A 21,574-nucleotide genomic window follows, 5' to 3' on the forward strand; every position below is an offset into this window, starting at 1 on the left:
TACACCAAACATTTAGTAGCAATGGTGGTAATTTTGAAAAATGGACACCATATTGTGTAGCCAGTGCTTTTTCCCCCAAAAAAGTGACGCTTAGAGAGAATCGGTGCCAAATTTCATGCTTTTATACCAAAGTGAACGATTCTCCTGACATGCCATTAATCTTCTCCACTACAACAGCACCACCAAAAAAAAATAATCGCATTTTAAAGAGACACCAATTCAGACCAGGTCACAATTGACAGCTCATACCTTGGGAGACTCTCCGCGTGCGACTTCTGGATCTCGGCTGAGTTTTTGGCTTCTTCCCTGATGACTTGCTCCCCGACGACTTGCTTTTTCCTTTAGGGCTAAGAAGTCAAATAAAGAAAATGCACAAGTCAAGGAACTGCATAACTAGCTTTAAATGTGTGATGCGCACAAAACAAACCGAAAGGGGCGCGTTTTATGTATCCAGTGGTTCAACGTAGTAGACACAAATCCTGCACACTGACCAATTAAAATGCAAGCGTAATGGACAGAGTGGAGGTCGTTCTGACCTTCCTCAGGTGTGCAGAATGCTTTCTACTGTGGACACAAAGCACCAAGTGTGGATACCTGGAGGGCGGCGAGTCCTGTAACCTCTTGTAGTTCATCCTCTGCCGACTCCTCCGCTGGTTTTGTACGGCAGATTTGAAATCTGAGATAATGGGGATGATCTGTCTCTCGAAGAACGCAGAGAGACTCAGAGTCATACTGTAAATCTGAGAATTATGAGGAAACATGACCCATGATTAACTTTGCAGATTTCACAGAACGTAAAAGTGAAAAAAATGAATTGAAGGAATTGTTTTTTTTCTCAAACTAGGGACTTACTCTTGACTTTTTATTTGGAGTGTAGGCCTTGGAATTGGTAAAAATCAGCCGTATGTCTTTGGCAAACTCTGAGGGGTTTTCATAGTTTCCTACGGTTAGCGTCTCAGCCACTGTCCCCAAGTCCATGGGAGTGTCGATGATGTCCCGATAATCCTGCAAAAAGTGTGGATAACAAATGACATTTAATTTGTGCAACACAAAACGCTTTTGGTGGACTACAGAGATGTATCTCCACACAACAACATGAAGCAATAGGACATTAACAAAACCACTGACATTCTACAATACCTTCAAGTCGAACGGGGTAATAGAAAGGGGCACCATGATCTTAACATGATAAAGAGGGGAAACACTTCAGCCAGTCTTTTTTAGTGTATCAACATGTAGTACTATGTACTAATACTGTATATAACTAAGGCAAGGTGCAAGACAAGTACACAATTTTACATGTTGCATTACATACAGTGTGTCACATAAGTGAGTACATCCCTCACATTCCTGCAGATTTGTAAGTATACACAAGATTACATTAAAGAAATTGATTAAACAAATTTCAGTTTGACAATGAAAGCTGGCTAGCGTAAACCAGCATAACTGTCAATTTACTGGTCACGCAAAAGGACACCAAGATAAACTAATTTGTTGTGGTGTGTGGTGGTAACATTTTGAAACATTAATGGCTGCTTTTTAAATTGTTTTTAGCGAACAATAAGTTGAAGCAGATATACAAGTTGTATGCAGGCTACTTGTCATTGCATCAAAATGACATCTCTTAGACATGTGAGGGGTGTACTCAGTTCTGTGTGACACTGTACTTTGTTAACTTGTACCGTATTTTCGGGACCAAAAGACGCACTGGGTTAAAAGACGCACCACCAAGGACAGTGACTTTTTTCACACACAAGACGCACTGCATCATAGGACGCACTTCATAACTAATTTCATAATTTCATAACTAATGCTATTGTTAAGAATGCAAAAAAAATAACACGTGTGGCCGAATGCACATAATACCAAACGTTGCCGAATACCACAACCTAGAGTTTGAGCAGTTTCTTTAAGTATGACATAATAATAATAATAATACATTTTATTTTTGAGCGCCTTTCAAAATACCCAAGGACACTTTACAATCAAAAACAAATACATAACAGTAGAGAAAGTATAACAAAGCTTCAGTGAATTAACAATAGGAGAGTAATAAAAATGCAAGAATAAAATAGAAATAAAAGTAACTTACAATAAAATAAATGTTTTTTAAAATAAGAAAAAAGAAGTAGAATGCATTTGAAAATAAAATAAAAATGAGTGGGAGAAATAATATGTAAAATAAAATAAAAAAAAATAAACTGATAATTAAAATAAGTGGAAGTGCCTGTCAGTGAAGTTAAAAAGCAGAAGAGAAAAGGTGTGTCTTTAGCTTAGATTTGAAAGTAGATAGTGTAGAGCATTGACGAAGTGAAAGTGGAAGAGAATTCCAAAGTTTGGGGCCAACAACACTAAATGCCCTGTCGCCCATGGTGCGCAGGTGTGTGGAGGGAACAGTAAGGAGGAGTGAATCAGTGGATCGTAGTGTGCGGGTGGGATTGTATGGGGTGAGGAGACTTGTGATGTAGGAGGGTGCAAGGTTGTGCTGGGCCTTGTATACGAGGAGGAGAATTTTGAAATGGATACGTGAATGGATAGGAAGCCAGTGTAATTGATAGAGGATAGAGGTAATGTGATGCCAGGGTGTGTGTAAGTAATCTAGCTGCTGAGTTTTGAATGTATTGTAGACGGTTGATCAATTTAGTAGAGAGACCAGTGAGTAGGGCATTGCAATAATCTAATCTGGAGGTTACGAAAGAGTGAATGAGGGTCTCAGCAGAGGTAGGGGTGAGAGAGGGGCGGAGTCTGGAGATGGTTTTAAGGTGGAAAAATGCAGTTTTGGTGAGGTGTTTAATATGGGATTCAAAGGAGAGCGAAGAGTCGATGATGACGCCCAGATTTTTTTCCTTCAGAGGAAGTGGAGGTAAAATAGTCAGGGATAGAGAACTGAGAAAGGTTTATCTTTTTAAGTAAAGATGGGGTGGCGATGAGGATGGCTTCTGTTTTGTTTTTATTAAGTTTAAGAAAATTTTGGGTCATCCAATTACTAATTTCATTGAGGCAAGTTGTTAAGTTAGCAAGGGGGAGTGGATGGGAGGGTTTAGTGTGTATGTAGATTTGGGTGTCATCTGCATAACAATGGAAATTTAGGCCATGTTTTCGGAGAATGTTACCAAGGGGACGAATATAAATGACGAAGAGTAGGGGGCCCAAGACTGAGCCTTGTGGAACACCATGTGTGAGGAGTGAATTTGGAGACCGGAAATCACCAATAGAGACAAACTGCTCTCTTCCAGTTAGATAGGACCTGAACCATGAGAGTGCAGTACCATTGATGCCCAGTAGGGTTTCCAGCCTTGTGAGAAGGACGTTGTGGCAGACTGTGTCAAAGGCAGCTGTTAAATCAAGTAGCAGGAGGATACTGAAATGGCCTGAATCCGCAGCTAATAAAAGGTCGTTTACGACCTTGACTAGTGCAGTTTCAGTGCTATGCTTAGCCCTGAACCCAGACTGCAGTTCCTCCCATAGGCTAAATGATGTCATGTGTTCTTGAAGCTGTAAGGCCACAGTACGCTCTAGCAGCTTGGAGATGAAGGGAAGGTTTGAGATGGGCAGTAGTTTTTTAAAATCATCCGCTGCAGCTCCAGCTTTTTTGAGGATAGGCGTGATGGCTGCAATCTTTAGGGAGTTTGGAACTATGCCTGTCAGGAGAGAAGTGTTAATCATGTTAGTAAGGAGGGGACTGAGAACTGGTAGACAAGAGAGGAGGGCATAGGGTCCAGGAGACAGGAGGTAGACCTGGCCTTCGTGGCAAGATCACAGACAGTTTTGATATTAACGGGAGAGAAGGAGGAAAATAGTTGTGGAGGTGGCTGAAGAGAAGGGCTGTCATTTAGAGTGGGGGAGGGGAGAGACTGTAGTTGAATGTAAATGGTGTTAATTTTGTTATTAAAATAATTCAAGAACTCACAGCAGAGATCAGTTGAAGGGGTAAGTGGGAAGGGTTGAGATGGTTTGATAATATTGCTAATACTGGAGAAGAGTGCTCTGGGATTGCCCTGGCCTGTACTGATAATAGAGCTGTAATACGAGGACTTGGCCTTGTTTAGGGCTTCCTTGTATGCCAGGACATGGTCCTTATAAGCAAGTGCATGAACAGTAAGCCCAGTCTTTTTACTGAGACGCTCAAGCCTACGGCCAGCTGCCTTCATTTCCCTAAGCTCAGAATTAAACCAAGGAGCTGAGTGAGACATGAAGCCATCACTGAATTTTACGCATGTTTTTTCAAAGAAAACAAATGTTTAAACACATTTAATGTAGGCTATCCAGCAACAGATTCATAGAACATTGAAAAAGAATCGCCTGCTATTTCAGGAGTCGCGACCCTCATCTCTCCTCTCCTTTTTTCATAACGTGCAGACAAGTTTTCCCCTGAAGTCGGTCTAAAATATCGACAGAGTCTCGCGGCCATGATTTTATATGTGCCTTATGGTCCGAAAAATACGGTAACCTAATGAATATAACAGGGGCCTTAAAATGAAGTGTATCCAAAGGGACGGGATGGAACATTACCGGATACTCAAAGAGGTCCACGGGCTGTCGGAAGGCCGTTGAATCTGGGCTGTCGATCATCCTGCGGAGGAGATCTCTACACTGGTTCTTCCAGGCGTTGACGTCCAGCACCACGCCTCGCTTATGGGAAGAAGAGCCGCCCCTCTGGTCAACCAGGGAGAAAGTAACCATATAATGTTATAAAACACCATATCAACACCTGGAGGGAGTATCTTGAAACCATAGTTGCTAACTACATTAGCTACTGTGTTGCTTGCCAATGGGCAATTGCTTAGCAACCAACAAAATAGCCTATTAGCCAGCAACGACACTTTCCACAAACGCAACATATCAAAAGCTCAAACTTCAAAGTCGTCCTTCTGTAAAAATGTAATTATTGTCCGACTAAGAACTTAAATATTTACTCTACTCACATGTTGACTAGTGGATGTTCCAGGGGTGTCTGAGTCGACATCATTCTAAAACACACACGAAACGCAAATAAGAACAAATTGAAGGAAATTATACAGCACCATGAACATGATTTGTTTCATTTACATTAATGCTGAGAAAGCAGAATACTGGCTGATAGGAACATGCCCTCACCTCTTCCTCCACACTACTCAGTTCAGTCTTCAATCTGTGGTATAGCTCCACTATGTCCACGCAGCTTTGATCCCTGCAAGAGACACACACAAAGAAACAAATCAACATGAATCATTTTGTGATATCCCAACTAGTGGGGTCAACAATAATCGATTCGGCAATGCAATGCGGGGCATGGACAATTCAATTCAATGCAGCAAAGTTCCATAATCGATGCGGCAAATTTTTCAAGTTTCAATTACTTCCGTGGATATTTCAGGAGCAAATGAATGTTAAATTAAATAAAAGCACTTCAAAGCATTGAAAACTACAAGACTGATAACAGCCAATAAAATGTTGCTCAATATCTGACTACTTGTATTGCCTCATCATGACTGATGAAACATTTGCTTTGCTTTCAGTAGAAATGTAATGCATTGCAATGAATTGTAAAATTGAATCGAAACCTCCCGAATCGTTATCGAATCGTGAGGGCAGTGCCAATGCACACCACTAGTCCCAACTGAATTAGTATTAGTGTATGAGTGACAGTAATTGGGAAGGGAAGGATAATCAGAACTTTTTAGACCTTTAAGCAAAACATTTCACACAGATTCTGCAGTTGAGGATTATTACTTCTTATATTTTAAGTAGAGATGCACTGGATCCTGATTCTTAGGATCCTGCCTGATACCGAATGCACTGCTTAAGATCCTGCTAAAAAACCCATTATCCTGCCGGATCCGGAACCGGATCTTGGATCCTGTGCATCTTTAATTTTAAATACACTGAACGATGAACGAAGTATGATGATATGCTATGCAACATAAATATATTTAATTAAGATTGAATAAAAATCTTAATTTAACCGGAACTTAGACTGTGTTTGTGTGTGTGGGCCTACATGTAAACATGGTGTAGTGGGGGAATCTCCAAGATTTTGTGTGCATGTGTGTGTGTGTGTGTGTGCGTGCGTGCGTGCGTGTGTTCTTACCCAATGTAGCGCAGCAGCACGTCTGTGACAATCTTGGCGGCGGTGACAATGGGACTCTGGGGCTCGTTGAACATGCGTGCGTTGTGCTCGATGTAGCGTACCTCCCACATGAGGGCAGATATCCTCCTGCAGACACAATGACAACAGGAGGCAGACAGCGGGTCACTTGGGAGATGCCTCAACACAAGCTCTCAGAGAGAGAGAGCACAAAGTACAATTCTGGCATAACTCTTTATAAATGTAACATCAAAACCATTCTGTGACGGCGCAGTCGTGGCTTAGTCGGCACTGGACTACTATGCAGGCGACCCGGGTTCGATTCCCGACTCTGGTAATTTCCCGATCCTCCTCCGTCTCTCTCTCCCACTCTTCACTGTCCTGTCTAAATAAAGTTGACTGTGTGGGGCCCTACCTGTAGTATGGGTTGCCAGGGTGTAATATGGTGTAAGACCCTACCTGTAGTATGGGTTGCCAGGGTGTAATATGGTGTAAGACCCTACCTGTAGTATGGGTTGCCAGGGTGTAATATGGTGTGGGGCCCTACCTGTAGTATGGGTTGCCAGGGTGTAATATGGTGTGGGGCCCTACCTGTAGTATGGGTTGCCAGGGTGTAATATGGTGTGGGGCCCTACCTGTAGTATGGGTTGCCAGGGTGTAATATGGTGTGGGGCCCTACCTGTAGTATGGGTTGCCAGGGTGTAATATGGTGTGGGGCCCTACCTGTAGTATGGGTTGCCAGGGTGTAATATGGTGTGGGGCCCTACCTGTAGTATGGGTTGCCAGGGTGTAATATGGTGTGGGGCCCTACCTGTAGTATGGGTTGCCAGGGTGTAATATGGTGTGGGGCCCTACCTGTAGTATCGGTTCCTGAGGCGTTTGCGGATGGTGGTGAGGTCAGTAGGGTAGCTCACCACTGAGCAGTACAGCGGGTAGTCAGCCAGGTTCACCGGGTTCTTGAACTCCTTCGCCACATCTGAAGGCAGATGAACACCATATTAAAACACAGCAGTACAGTTTAGTAACCATTTGAAGGGAAAATGAATCAAGTTTCCATCTGCAAAATTTAGGAGGATACAATTTCTTTTTACAAGTATTCAGTAAAATATTCCTTTAGGCAAGCCTACAACTATTACCTGTTAGTAAGTAAACAGGAAATAATCTGGGATGGATTTAATGATGAGAGGAGAAGAGATGGCCCCATTGACTGACTGATATATAGCTCAGAAAGTAAAAACCTTGCCATGATTTCCCACCAAAACACATTTCTGATCTATCCATGTTGAGTGTACATTAAAGGGGTATGCCACAATTTTGGGGCTTAATACAGTTAAAATCGTTGGTCAGGGTTTAGAGGTGGTAAAGTGTCTTATTTTTCATGCAAGCCGTTGTCTTGCTTTAAGACAAGTTAAAAGAGGGAGCATGTCGCTAAGCTAGTGATAGTCAAAGTATCAGTTTAGCATGCTACAGTGATCCATTGACTTTCACTAGTTTAGCTACATACTCCCTCTTAACTTGTTTTTCATGTTAAGAGTTGTCTTACTTACACTGAACCACCTTTATAAACCTCAGCCAACGATTTTAACTGCATTAAGCCCCAAAATAGTGGCATACCCTTTTAAGATCAGCTCGGTAAACAAGCCGCTTGGATCAAATCTACGCCAGTGTTTTTTTGGAACTTGTGACGGATGACAGGGCCAGTGACTGGGGGCGCGTCCAAACTCCCTTTACCTAGCGAGAGCAGCTGGTCGATGGCCTGTATGACGCGCTCCGACTCCTCGTCCCTGGTGTGAGCGCCCCACTCCCCCTCTTGGGGCCTGTACAGCAGAGACGCGAACTCCACCTCAGTCACCTGCACGCACTCGCCAAACTCCTCGGGGAGCTCGGCTAGACCGGGAAGGAGAGAACAAACACGGGTCACTCATGAGGTTTTCACAAACAGGGCTAGCGAAAAGAACAAGTCTGACAGGTGGACAAAGATGCGTCCGTCTATGCACTCTGCCGCCTTGTGGACACAGGAGGGAATTAAAATTCAAGGAATTCAAAACCGAAGGACGGACATACCCTCTTATAGAGATGCTAGGATGCATCAAAAAATGGGTATGAAAAAAACACATCTACAGCTGTAGATATAGAACAAACCTCTATGAAAATCAGCAATAAAGTGAGACCATGCCCATTTTAATATGTTACAGCAATTGAATTGTACTGTGAATCAACTTCTGCTCTTACCTTCTTCAGGTATAGTCTCCAGATCCCAAGGACTCATCTTTTCAGTCTCTCCATTGTCCCACCTGTGAACCACATCACAAAATGGCAGGGTTAGACAATATGTTAAAGAAGGATCAACAAAATACACGTCATACTTTCTTGTTTTTACCCTGATTACCCCCATCATACTACTAGATTGATGCAAGCCACTTGCCCCGCACATACCACAGCAGTGAGACATACCTGATGTTGTAGCACTGGAACAGGCTGTCGGGATACTCCAGCTCAAGAGGCTGCTGGCTGTCCACGGCTCCAAACCACCAGGCGTCATCGATGATACTCCGGAACCTGGACCCTAAATCACAAGACGAGCAGCATTTAGGGCCCATGACCCACCAGAACCGTAAACCTAAATCATGCACACCTCAAGGGAAGATGGGTGTGGATTCTACTAAAATCAGACCAACAACATGAACGCAACTGCAAATTATTTCAGTCACATGCAGTGACACTATACACCACTACTGTTAGTCAGTCAGTTGGAAACAGGTTTGCTTTTTGGAGGGGTGAAGCAGTGATGGGCACGCACAACTAAACTAAACTAAAATAAATAACTTCGGTTGCACGTAAAAAAGACTGTAAACTTAAAATAGAGGAAAAATCCGGACTCACAAGCCGAGTCTCATCATACTCATCATACCCGATGACAAGCAGAGTCTCATCATACCCGACCTCGTTTCCACTTTCAATGCGGGAATAGTTCAGGTAACATTTTGATCAACTAACTAGGTGACATTTCAATTCCAACTTGCAGCCCTCCATGAGCTACACTTGCACTTTGCCAGCAGGCCTTTAGCAACAGGGTGTGTGATCAGTTTAAGCAGTACATTAAACTCACCTGGCTGCCAGTTGCGTTCCTTGGCCTCGTTGTAGAACTGCTGTAGCACCAAGAAATCAATGACATCAGGCATGTCATGGTATCTGCAGAGCAGAAGCAAACACAAAAAAGTGAGTGGATGTAGTAGGAAACACACCTTTGGTAAAACAGCTTAGATGGCGTCTACCTCAGAGCTAAATAAGGAGACATATAACCCTGTAATATGGATTTTCTTATTCAGTATCTTCATTTATAAAAGCCACATTTATCCTTCATCTGAACATCAAAACTTAGTACTTGTGGATCATGACAAGACTTCAAGGGTGGAAAATGGTTTGTTATTGTCATCATCCTGCACCTGTTGCACTCTTGCAGTATTTAAGACACTTTGAAGCTGTCTATCGGTCTGTCCGTGTGTGTGTGTGTGTGTGTGTGTGTGTGTGTGTGTGTGTGTGTGTGTGTGTGTGTATGCGTGCGCACGTTTGAGAGTCGTACTTAAGAATGAAGGACTCGTTGGTCATCTTCCCTGAGATTGGGTCGAGGAAGGCCAGTTTGAGGCAGCAGAGAGTGGGCGGGCCCACCTCGTACTTTATACCAATCACCTTCACCGACTCCTGATCCTGCAGCAGGAACAAAGGCCCAACATAGAAAAAAACGAGATCATTAATACAAGATACAAGATATTTTATTTGTCATGTGTATATATATGAAACATATATGAAACATATATATACAATGAAAAGCTTCCCTGCTCTGGGAGTCCCAAAAAAGGTTAAAAAGAATGTTAAAAAGGCAAAAAGGCAAAAAAAAAGACAAAAGTAGGAAAAAATGTGATGAGTGGATTCCTTCCTATGTTGGTGTTTTTGAATTCAATGTCACAGACCATTGTTTTCTTTGATGACGGCAATTAAAAAGGCCTGAAGTTACAATTGTCTGCGCTTCTCATTCATTCAGGTCATTGTAGAACTAAACTGTAAGGCAACAGATTCACATGCCCTCCAGGAGACTGAAAAGATAGTCATGATCCAAAAAGAGAAGATGCCCTGGTGACACGAGAAATATACTACAAGGTGAAGGTCACAGGAGGTCATTCTTACCCTGAGATCCAGTTTGTTCCAGGGCTGTTTGATACGGCTGATGTTGTAGGCTTTGGCCTTACGCACTGCGCGCACGTACGCCTCGTGACCTTGACGGAAGTAGATGAGCTGCAAAGAGAGACCATTTGAGTTAGAAATACATTAACTCTTATAAAGAAGTGCACGTTATGTTCAGATTGTGAATAACACTCACAGTTCTTCTGGGATCTGTAGCATGTCATTAGTACTGCGGTGAGATGATATGGGGTAATGTGTGTAATCTGTAGTGTAGTGCATATACAGTAGTCTACCGTAGAGACAACAACAGGTTCTGTATATTCTGTTTTGTGTATATTCTGTGTGTAGTTGGCTGTAGTGGTGATGGCAGGTAGTGTACTGCAGTGGCTAGTGTGTGTACCTCATCCCCCATCTGTGGCACGAAGGGCAGGCGCCGCGGCATGACGTCCGTGATCCAATCTGGAGGGGTCCATCCTGAACCGGACCCACCCGATGCAGGCTGCACACACACCAACACGAAAACACACAGATATTACAAGCTGAACACGCAGGCTGAACACTGTTTGCTTAGAGTTAGTCAGGCATTGCATGGCATTACTGCATTTTGACCAAGTGCCTGCAGGTATTCATAAATCATAAGTGGAAGCTTACACAACTTCATGCCCCGTGACGTTTGTAGGTACTTAATAAACCAAAATGTCAGTCTATGTGTTTTCTCTATGCCAGCGGCCGTGGCTGAATTTACTAATGAGAGGACATGGAAAATTGAGACCTTCTGTTTTGCCTCTTTAGATTTCTTCCTCTTCTCGGCCTCCTTCTTCCTCTTCTCCTCCTCGTCCTCGCCCTGTGCCTCTCCCTCGTTCTCGGAGCCGCTGCTCTGCGGGGCGCGAACCGGCCGCCTGCTGGAGCGCTTGGGGGGCTGCAGGTTGATGCCTGCGTCGGCCGTCCAGTCAGAGTACTCGCTCGACGAGTCACTGCACGTGTGCGTGGGTAGATAGATTAGGGTGGAAAAGAAAAATATTAAAATATTACACTCATATAATATAATAATATAATAAGTGTAATATTTTATATTATTTCATTTTATATTATTATTAATTGAATCTTGTTGTTTATGTTTAACAATTTCCTCTTTCCACTTCTTTATTATGGGATAACCCCTTGAGATGAGACATCTTGTTTTCGAGGGGCTCCAAAGATGTGCTTTTTGGGACATTTCTCTTAGCAATATCCCCTCCCTTTACATTAACTTTCCTATGGTAGACATGTTTCTAACTGGCTGTTAGAGGAGGTGTCTCTGCTGATGGGCTTAGCGACGGTGATTTGCTTTGCTCCAGCAGCCGCCCTGCTCCAGCTAACACACCTGGAGCTGCTGTCGCTCTTCCAGGCATCTTCTCCATCTGAGGAAGCGTCGCTGTTCTCCGCCTGCTCCTCCTCCTGCTGATTTAGACACGCACACACACACTTTCTTTAACAATAATTGAGCTTTGAACTGCTTTCATCCTCCATAATATTTCTTCATGCAACTTTGTGGCCTTGCCCTTTTAGTTTTGTTAAACAAGCACAATTATTTCAAGCAGCTTCTTGTTGTCTTTCCTTTTCAACATTAACATGTAAAAGAAACCACTGTAACATTCTAATCATCTTGAAAAGATATTGAATTTAAAAAAAAGATCGTATCGTTACCATTTTAAGCCAGGAGTGCAATAAATGGCTGTTTTTCTGACAAGTGCCAGGGGTATAGGGGGAAACGCAAGTCTCTTAATATATTGCCATCCATTTAAGAAGACCAGCGGTCTTACCTCGGCCTCGCTGTCCGAGTCAGAGCCTCTTTGAGAAGTGAGAGCGGAGCTGCGGCGCAGAGCGCGTCTCTCCCGTGCCGAGCGTGTGTGGTACGAGTGGCGCTGCTGCTCCTGCTTCTTACGCTGGGTACGCCTCAAGGAGCGGGCACACATCAGCTCCGGCTCAGCCTGGGCAAGCGACACACACGCACACATACGACAGAGAGGACAGGGTCAGGAGTAGCCAAGAAGGTGGTCTTAACCCATTTTACTTACTAAGGCACCTGCAAAAAAGGGTGCTGAATGCCTGAGCCCTTCTCAAGAAAAGCTGCCCTCAGCCTATAAAAACTTAAATATCGCAGCTTCTGAAGCACATAAAAATATGCACAAAGTTGCTTTTAAACACTAAGACACTCATCTTTCATTAGAATGTGTTTTTAATAAAGATGTCTAAAATCTCATGAGCCTGAATGTTGCGTAATGTAGCTCCAGGGCCAATGTTGCGCAACGCAGCATCAGGCATCAATGGGTTAATACTTTTTTAAAAGTGTATTTTTCTTTGCTTTTCCATTTTTGCGATACGACGGTGAATAGCGACAGGAAAGTACTGAGAGAGAGAGAGAGAGTTGGGACATGACCCAAGGCGGATTCGAACCTGGGTCTCTAAAGTTACCCCATACTGTACATGGTCAGCTGTAATAGCACGCTGTATTAGCCACAGCGGACAGCAGCCCCAATCTGGCATTTCTTAACTAGATCGTTAGAGCCAGGATTAGAGGTCAACTGCTAATTAGACTGCAGCAAGAAATCGATGAATTAACTACAAAAATAAGACATTTAAAAATAATCATTATAGACTAATCCAACAGATAATTAGTTAATCTGAACACACAGGACAGAAGGGGGATCAGGAGGTCCCCATTGGCTGGACCACTGAGGCAGTCTGTAGAGGTCATTAGCAATACATCTGCAACACAATCTTTTAGTCAACTAATGATCATTGACTGATAATATAATCCTAATGCACAACTCCAGTACCTAATGAGTTTAGCTAGGTCAATTTTCCCCATCATGATCAGTTTAAAGGTTTCCTGGCTGTAGTGACAGTGCATGGAACATCTTTAGGGTGGGATTAAAGTACAAACCCCAACTCCGGTGAAGTTGGGACGCTTGGTAAACAGTGAATAAAATCAAAATGCTATCATTTTCAAAACATTCAATCTATTCATTAGATGGAGAATAGTGAAAAAACAACATATTAAGTGTTAAAACCGAGAAAAAATATTGTTTTGGGGGACATATGTACGCATTTCTAATTTGATAAATCCAACACGTCTCAAATAAGTTGGGATGGGGATCAGTGAAATTTAGTAAACATCCAAATAAGATAAAACAACAAAGAAGAACATTTCAAAATGAATTGTACTGACGGACAATATAGGTGTCCAGGTATAAGATCATCACAGAGAGGCTGAGTCACTCAGAATTAAAGATGCAAAGGGAATAATTATCATAGTTATTACATACATTTTTGAATTCCCTTTGATTTACCACGATTGAGTGTATATAAGACATATTTTTGTTACTAAAATCATTGTATAGGTTCATGACATCATGAAATATATATTGGCTGTAGTCTCACTCTAGCACTCCAGGAATTAGAGCTATTGAAAATTGACCATATTAAGAATGCTTAATGTGTGCAAATGATACAGGGGTGTAACATTCTCCTAAGCACCTGAGCTCACTTGAAATAGACCCAGAAGACATGGGAAACTGTCCTTTGCTTACAGAAGTCAGCATAAGTTGTAGAAGTCCATTCTTTTTGACAATAATAGAGCATTGCACATCCTGTGCTACAGTGAAAATGGACCATCCAACTTGTGTTAGTGCTAACTTCAAAAGTCAGCCTCCATGATGGCATGCGGGAGCAGTAGTGCATTGGTTAAGATGTTCTCACTCATCTGTAGAGTTAAATACAGTGCTGAATGGTATAAATGGGTTTTAAACAGCATGAAAAGCCACTCATGCATTATATTTTGAAGGGAGATCTTCGATTACTGCCACATAGTAAGGTCAAATTGCATTCTCTACTATGTTTTAACAGTTTGGCTCCATCATAAGGGCCAGCAGGTGATAAAATGGTGGGCTTTTGGTCAAGACCTGTCACACTGTAAGCACTACAGAAAGGAAAACATTGCAAAACATGACAAGGAATACACCCACCATTTAAGCTGGTGAAATCATGTCCAAGATAGGAATTCACACTGTTTTTTTATATAAAATCATCTCATCGGTTAATGTATTTAACTGTTAAGTGTTGTCTTTTGTTTTGTTTTTAGTCTTCCTCGACATTTGCTGCCATTTATTGTCCCCGTCCCAACTCTTTTGAGACGTGTTGGATTTATCAAATTAGAAATGAGTACATATGTCCCCCAAAACAATATTTTTTCTCGGTTTTAACACTTAATATGTTGTCTTTTCACTATTCTCCATCTAATGAATAGATTGAATGTTTTGAAAATGATAGCATTTTGATTTTATTCAGTGTTTACCAAACGTCCCAACTTCACCGGAGTTGGGGTTTGTATATTCAAGACCATCCTCCTGGTACTTCTGTTGATATTGGAGGAAAATGGCCATGGCTCAAACGGCTAGGACGGTAACTGTTGTGCCGAAGACCCAGGTTCTATTCCGGACCTGACGCGCCTCGGTCTCCCTCTCTCTCTTTCTCTCTCATTACCTTTCCTGTCTCCTCTCAACCTGTCCTGTCCAATAAACGCCAGAACAGCCTTGGATCAAAGAAGAGTGGAGTAAAACATCTGACTCACTCTGGTGACCACTTGTGGGGGTTTCCTTCTCCTCTCCGTGATGTAGAGAGAACGCTCCGACTCTCCCTTGGCTCGCCGACTCTCCTCCATGATCCTAAAGGACAACAATACACAATTGGTAAGCCAGATCAATGCATCACTTTACACATGCTGCTGCCTAAAATGGACGCCATAAACTTACTATGTCGGCTTTAATGTGCACTGCACAACACCGGTTGCATGACCTCCTGCGATAGCGGCTCCTAAAAGAATCCGACTTATTAGTCGAAAATGTTGTAGACAGTTACTAAAAAAAGCCAGCAGAGAAATAGAGGCCTGCCTGGTACATTCAATGGGAAAATTCAGTGGGGAGGATGGCGCTTTCTCCTCATCCTCCTCCATGACTGAGGTACCGTAAAGCATGGGATAGTCGGCCTGCACCACTACCTTCGGAGGGACTGTTGGCTGCCCCATACAAGCAATTTTGCAGTGTAATTTCATTGTGTTCACTGTGTGCCATGTCACAAAGACAATAGAAAATACCCAGTGGGACTTTCCCTTGTATAGTACACAGGCTTGTACGAAATTCCGAATGGAAAGAATTTCAATTCAAAATAATGCCATAATACGAACACTAGGTGGTGCCATTACCTTGAATTTCTTTGAATTTAATCTACACCACCCATTGAAAGTACATAGAACACCACCACCTAGTGTTCGTATTATGGCATTACTTTGAATTGAAATTCTTTCCATTCGGAATTTCATACAAGCCTGATAGTACAGTATAGTACGTACTGGGCTACCCCAATATGCAGTCTTCCCGGCACTCCCTTACCTGAGCATGCTGGAGGGCACCTCGTTGACCACCACCCTCCTGCTCCAGGCCAGCAGGTCGCGCTCGGTGGCCATCTGGCTGCGGGGGGCGTTGATGTGCATCTGCCGCACCCCCTCCACCTGCCCGCTCCGCCGCAGACCCACGTTGGGCGGAGATCCGAGACCTGCACCACCGGCACCCGCGGCCCCAGCGCCTTCATCGCCTCCTTCATCCTCTGAAAAGACAATCCTCAGCTGTTATTTACATAAACTGGAACACATAAAAATCGGTCACATGTGATGTAAAGACATCATAAGCACAGCTGATGAGAAATCTATGCTTGGGCAGCAGATCATTTTTTTTTATATGGAATTCACATTCTCTCAATTCGTTTTCAGTAGCTGAGGAAAAGGTCGCCATGATGCCTTTTCCATGATACTGTTGGGGTGGGGGAAGAGGGATTCACTGACATTTCACTAAATGCCAAAGCATACCCAGTATGTGTCTAAAAGCAGTATGTGTAGATGGTTGAAGAAATATTCATTTAAAAAGTAAAAGCACATCCCATTTTTTTCAGATAATAAATCACAGCAAGGGGGCTTCTGTGGTGTGTGAATATTTCTTCTTTTTTCCAGAAGATAAACTCTTTCCATGCATCTACCTCCTTGTGGTTGTTCTGCGGCGTTAGCGCGCTGGTCCTGCTGCTGCTGCAGCTGCCTGATGAGGTCGTCCAGTGGGCTCTCCTCCTGCTCCTGCTCTTGCTCCTCCTCCGACGTCTGCTGACCAATCACCTGCTCCACCACCTCGCCATCACCTGTATCACCACACCACAACCACAGCCATGCAATCAAGAGCTGGGCTAATCCCATTGACCTCCGTCTTCCACTCTAACACAAAGATAGCGGCTCATGGCGCCTTTAACATACAGATCGCCAATGATATGCTTCCAGAAGAGTTATGCACCGGATCCTGATTTTTAGGATCCTGCCGGATACCGGATCTACTGCTTAAGATCCTGCCGGACCCGGATCCTGTGAAAAACCCTATTATCCTGCCGGATCCGGTGCATCTCTAAATAAAACTATAAAAAGTCACACCCATTTGGGGACTGGAAGTTATGCCACTTTGTTGCATAGGTGACTCATGCAACAATGCATCTTGGTTACCATATACAACATCTTTTAACTGCGTTACCGTTGGCCATGTAGCCCAGCTGAGGGACCAGCTGCTCGTCCTTGCAGTTCTCGCGGCCGGGCACCAGCCTCTGGAAGATGGAGGGGTGGGGGTTGCCGTCCACGTCCACCAGGAAGGGCGGGGGCATGAGGTGCGGAGCCTGCTGCGTCTGCTCGTCCAGCACGTAGTTGTTGGCGTCCCGGATCAGCGGCCGGAAGTCCGTGTGGAAGAACATCTGGTCTGGAATCTGATGGAGAAAAAGGGCGAGACAAGGTGTCGAAAGTCAGCTCTTCTTTTGTTTTTCGAGGTACGGATACTGTTGTGTTGGGCTACTATGCACCAAAATGTCAATGATTTAGACAAGCATTCTCATTTCAATACCGACTTGAAGCCACAATCACAATCATTTTATCAGTGATTTACCAAATAATACATGCTGGAAACTCTGCACTGTATGTCTGGACTACTTTATTATTTGAAGTGGTCAAATGCATGGCAAAGTGTTCTGATGTTTAAGCATCAAGTAAAAGTGCATCACCTTCTCGTACAGCCGACTGCATCCAAAGCCGAAGATGAGCACGTGGCCATGGGAGTCAGTGCAGGCGAAGTGCTGACCGTCAGCGGAGAACTTGCAGTCAAACACTGCACCATGGCCCTGGCCCTCAATCTGAAAACAACAACAAAACAACTCTTTAACTTATTTTTAACTTTGTAATACATGATAAATTTAGCCTAATCTCACAAATTATCACTGGTATCAAAATATTGTTTTTAACCGAAGACCCAATACTGTTCTCTTTCAATTTTTTTCTTGGTCACACACAGACTCCTCCAATGTTATAGCTGTGTAGACATCTTTTTAAAATTCAAAACTGGACGAGGTCACAATTATTTGGGACATTGGCTACGTTTACATAGCGTAAATTAAATAGTTCCGTTGAGTTTACTTTGATCTTTCATTAAATTCTGAATTGTAAAGTGTTTATATGATGTTTTCAAAAGCGGAATTAAGCTTAGTTCAGAATTAAAGGGACCCTGTGTGAGATTTTTAGTTGTTTATTTCCAGAATTCATGCTGCCCATTCACTAATGTTACCTTATTCATGAATACTTACCACCACCATCAAATTCTAAGTATTCATTATGACTGGAAAAATTGCACTTTTCATACATGAAAAGGGCGATCTTCTCCATGGTCCGCCATTTTGAATTTCCAAAAAAAGCCATTTTTAGCTGCAAAAATGACTGTACTTGGACCATACTAGAAAATATGTGTTTATTACTTAGTAAACTTTCATGTAAAGATCACATTTGGCAATAGGCAGCCCAGTTTCAATAAGCAGCATAGTTGCAGTAGCTTTTTTGACCATTTCCTGCACAGTGAGTGCAAAGAGAGTTAATTCTAAATGAAATGTCTCATGTAAACGTAGCCATTATGCAAATCATATGATAATTTCTGCTAGTCGTATGAACTCCACACAGCACTGTACCATATTGAAGAAGTTTCGTATCCTGACGCCCCTGTTGAGGTCCCAGACGTTGACGTTTCCGTCATGTCCAGCAGACAGCATGATCCTCCAGTCAAACGGGTGGGCTTCCAGCACAAAGACCTCATCATCATGACCCTATTAGGAGGCAAGAAATATAACACGTGTCAGACCTTAACACCCAGCAAATAAACACACAGGAAAGTTGAAAAAAAAAAAGTCAACTTTAACCAACGAGGCTATTTAAAGCCGTAACAAGTAGCTCTTTCAGGATGAGAATTCTCACTGAGAGCACAAACAGAGAGAAAATTCACGCCTCCAAATATAGCCCGGGAGGTATGCCAAAGAAAACAGATGCCTCTTTAACACTATATAAAAGACCAACTGAAACAATTTTGGACACGCATCCACAGTTGGAGCGGAATTAAAAAAAAAAACCTTATATAGCAAACAAACAAGCAACCAACTATGCCAACTATTCCCACCTGAGTGATAGGATGAGCATAAGTGGTGTTGTAAGACTCTGCTCTGATTCATCTTGCCCATGAGCCCTGGCTTTTTGTTGTAGCAGTCAGAGCCCTGGTTGGTACCTCAGGTGTTGTGTAAATATGAGCTACCCCTCTAGCTGAGCTAACTAACTAAATCATTACGACATACTTCAGTTAGTGGCCCTAGACATTAGGACTATGCTAACAGCCTATTGGTAGTTCATCTCAACGAAGAGGCAAGTTTTGACAGAACATTGGGTTTGAATCTGGGGGGAGCATACCCATTTGCTACAAAAAAAGTGTACTGGCCTTACCGAGAGTATGTGCAGCAGCTGTCCAGTGCTGGAGTTCCAGACCTTCAGCAGGAAGTTGGAGACGGCGGTGATGACCATGCGGTCGCTGCGATCCCACGCCACCATGGTCACCACCAGCTTGGTAGACTTGTCCTCGCCTGTGGCCACAGCACTCCTGTTTGAAAACACACACATTTAAAAAAGAAAAAGACAAGCCATTTTTTTCCCTTTGAAAGTGGTCTCTAATCCTGCCTGACAAGTCCTTGTATTCTTTACTTTCACCAGAGAGACATACTGAATACACAAGTTGGTCTAGTTGTGCATTCATGTGCTCTCCGAATTATGGTTAACACCAAACACACATGAACTCCACCCAAGTGGTATTTTGGAAAACGAGTTTCCGAAAGCACATGAATGCACAATTACCATACAAAAATAAGTTAAAAACCCCAGAATAAAAGCCCTGAAGCTCTATCTTAGCCAAATGTTAGTGCCCAAGGTGAAGCTCTATGTACCCTGTGCCCTATGTGTGCAGTAAGAGCTGCACGAGAGAGCAAATGAACAGATAGAACAGCGCCCTCTAGTGTTGGGTAGGGGGATCTCACCCTGGAAGCCGAGCGCTCATGTCCAGACAGATGCTCTTCCACTCCTGCTGCTGGTAGTGCCAGATACGAGCCGTGCCATCACGACTGCCACTCACAAACCTGAGGCTGGAAACACACACAGACACACACAGGAGTTAGGAGGAAGACACTTGTTTTTAACCCATGCTGTGACAATGTTATGAGAACCTTTAGGTTTCCCATTCGGATAGGTAATCTCAACATACCCATCGCTGTTGTTGCAGAACTGCACAGCTAGGACCTTATCCTGGAAGACATAAACAGGCCACAGTTACACAAGGATAGCAACACCATCAAGTCCCTCTAGTTTGCATGAGGTCATGAGTGAAGTGTTTTCGCGGAAAATCATTTCACTGATGCACTGATTCGTCGTAGTACACGAGTTAATTCAAGAATACACCACGTGAATGGTTGTCTACTTCACTCCCCCCATAAAAAACACAGTGTATTGCTAAGCAATAGCAGCAAAGTGCTCGGAGGACCAACTGCAAGAATATCGTCGCTCCAACTCTATCCTGACTGGCCGGGTCCTCTCACCATGTGAGCGTCCAGCTCCGAGAGCTTCATGGGTGTGTCGCCGCCCAAGTAGTAGACCCTGATCACATGATCTGTGCTTCCCGTTGCCAGGAACATCCCACCTGCCAATCAAAAGGAAGTGAAAAGAAGGAGAGAGGATTGCATCAAACAGCTGGATCATTTTGGTATAGTCACTGAATTCAAATCCCCAACCAGTTTTAGCAACTAGAAGAAAAGAGTTGACCTGACGTGAGCTGGCTTAAAGAGGTCTGATCACTAGCCTCCCCCTTTCTCCCTGATCCAAGAAAGTCTGTGTGTGTGTGTGTGTGTGTGTGTGCGTGTGCGTGTGTGTGTGTGTGTGTGTGTGTGTGTGTGTGTGTGTGTGTGTGTGTGTGTGCGTGTGCGTGTGTGTGCGTGCGCGAGTGTGTGTGTCAAAGGGGGAGCGAGCCAGGCCAATTCCACTTACCACAACTGAAGGAGCAGCAGGAGATTTGGACGCCTGGCCGCGAGCGCTCAACAAACTTCAATGGACGGTCACTGCATAGGAAAACAGTCACAGACGCACAGATACATACATGGATTAGATAAAACACTATTACTGTTCCTCTTCTTCAATTTCCACAAAGAGAGAAATGGCCTTCATGTGTGCATGCACACGCAGACACACTAGAGCAGGGGTTCCCAATATTTTCCAATTTGGGGTCCACTTGAAATTTTCACAAATGTTTAATGAACAATAAAAATCAAATGAGTCAACACAGAAACAGATAGACTTCCGATTTTGAGAAACGCATTTTGGGGAACACTTGGAATATCATCTGGGCCCACAGTTTGAGAATCACCACCCTGGAGGCCTACGAAATGCAGACACAAAAAGTGCCACCGCACTCACTTGAACTTCATGGTGAGTGCGTTCCACTGCCAGAAGCACACCATCCCATCTGCCCCAGTGGAGGCCAGCACTCGGGCTGAGCCCATGGTCGCTGGAGAAAACTGAACAGGGAGAGGGACAGCACACAAGGGAGATGGGCAGGGAGAGGGACAGGGCACAGGAGAGAGGGACAGGGCACAGGGGAGAGGGACAGGGCACAGGGGAGAGGGACAGCACACAAGGGAGATGGGCAGGGCACAGGAGAGAGGGACAGGGCACAGGAGAGAGGGACAGGGCACAGGGGAGGTTGGACAGGGCAAAGGGGAGAGAAAAAAACAACAGGCTTAGATTTATGCATCATGTACACGTGTTCTCTGTGTATAGCTTAAAGTGCATGAGAAAACTGAGCAACGCACAGAGCGGAAAAATATTTAGCACTGTGTATGGATTTGTATAAACGAATGGGT

General features: G+C 43.6%; 1 protein-coding gene across 3 annotated transcripts in view; it reads right to left on the reverse strand.

The window, feature by feature from the left end:
- Nucleotides 1–21,574, reverse strand: part of brwd3 (bromodomain and WD repeat domain containing 3) — a 30,351-nt gene that overhangs the window by 2,312 nt on the left and 6,465 nt on the right. For 2 of the 3 annotated variants that reach the window (XM_063203894.1, XM_063203892.1), the window contains exons 9-38: nt 21,129–21,229; nt 20,703–20,773; nt 20,258–20,358; nt 19,927–19,967; nt 19,703–19,807; nt 19,119–19,272; nt 18,320–18,454; nt 17,369–17,497; nt 16,852–17,077; nt 16,319–16,471; nt 15,679–15,892; nt 14,862–14,955; nt 12,052–12,219; nt 11,613–11,689; nt 11,022–11,223; nt 10,650–10,748; nt 10,253–10,360; nt 9,651–9,775; nt 9,177–9,259; nt 8,522–8,633; nt 8,300–8,361; nt 7,799–7,954; nt 6,923–7,043; nt 6,071–6,196; nt 5,098–5,170; nt 4,926–4,970; nt 4,513–4,656; nt 853–1,005; nt 595–740; nt 250–347 (exon numbers count right to left, since the gene is read on the reverse strand). In XM_063203894.1, coding sequence (XP_063059964.1) covers nt 250–347; nt 595–740; nt 853–1,005; nt 4,513–4,656; nt 4,926–4,970; nt 5,098–5,170; nt 6,071–6,196; nt 6,923–7,043; nt 7,799–7,954; nt 8,300–8,361; nt 8,522–8,633; nt 9,177–9,259; nt 9,651–9,775; nt 10,253–10,360; nt 10,650–10,748; nt 11,022–11,223; nt 11,613–11,689; nt 12,052–12,219; nt 14,862–14,955; nt 15,679–15,892; nt 16,319–16,471; nt 16,852–17,077; nt 17,369–17,497; nt 18,320–18,454; nt 19,119–19,272; nt 19,703–19,807; nt 19,927–19,967; nt 20,258–20,358; nt 20,703–20,773; nt 21,129–21,229 — 3,622 coding nt within the window. The remainder of the gene's footprint in view (nt 1–249; nt 348–594; nt 741–852; nt 1,006–4,512; nt 4,657–4,925; nt 4,971–5,097; nt 5,171–6,070; nt 6,197–6,922; nt 7,044–7,798; nt 7,955–8,299; nt 8,362–8,521; nt 8,634–9,176; nt 9,260–9,650; nt 9,776–10,252; nt 10,361–10,649; nt 10,749–11,021; nt 11,224–11,612; nt 11,690–12,051; nt 12,220–14,861; nt 14,956–15,678; nt 15,893–16,318; nt 16,472–16,851; nt 17,078–17,368; nt 17,498–18,319; nt 18,455–19,118; nt 19,273–19,702; nt 19,808–19,926; nt 19,968–20,257; nt 20,359–20,702; nt 20,774–21,128; nt 21,230–21,574) is intronic. The other variant, XM_063203893.1, reaches the window with a different exon arrangement.

The sequence above is a fragment of the Engraulis encrasicolus genome, chromosome 7 (assembly GCF_034702125.1).
Source record: "Engraulis encrasicolus isolate BLACKSEA-1 chromosome 7, IST_EnEncr_1.0, whole genome shotgun sequence".
Taxonomy (NCBI): domain Eukaryota; kingdom Metazoa; phylum Chordata; class Actinopteri; order Clupeiformes; family Engraulidae; genus Engraulis; species Engraulis encrasicolus.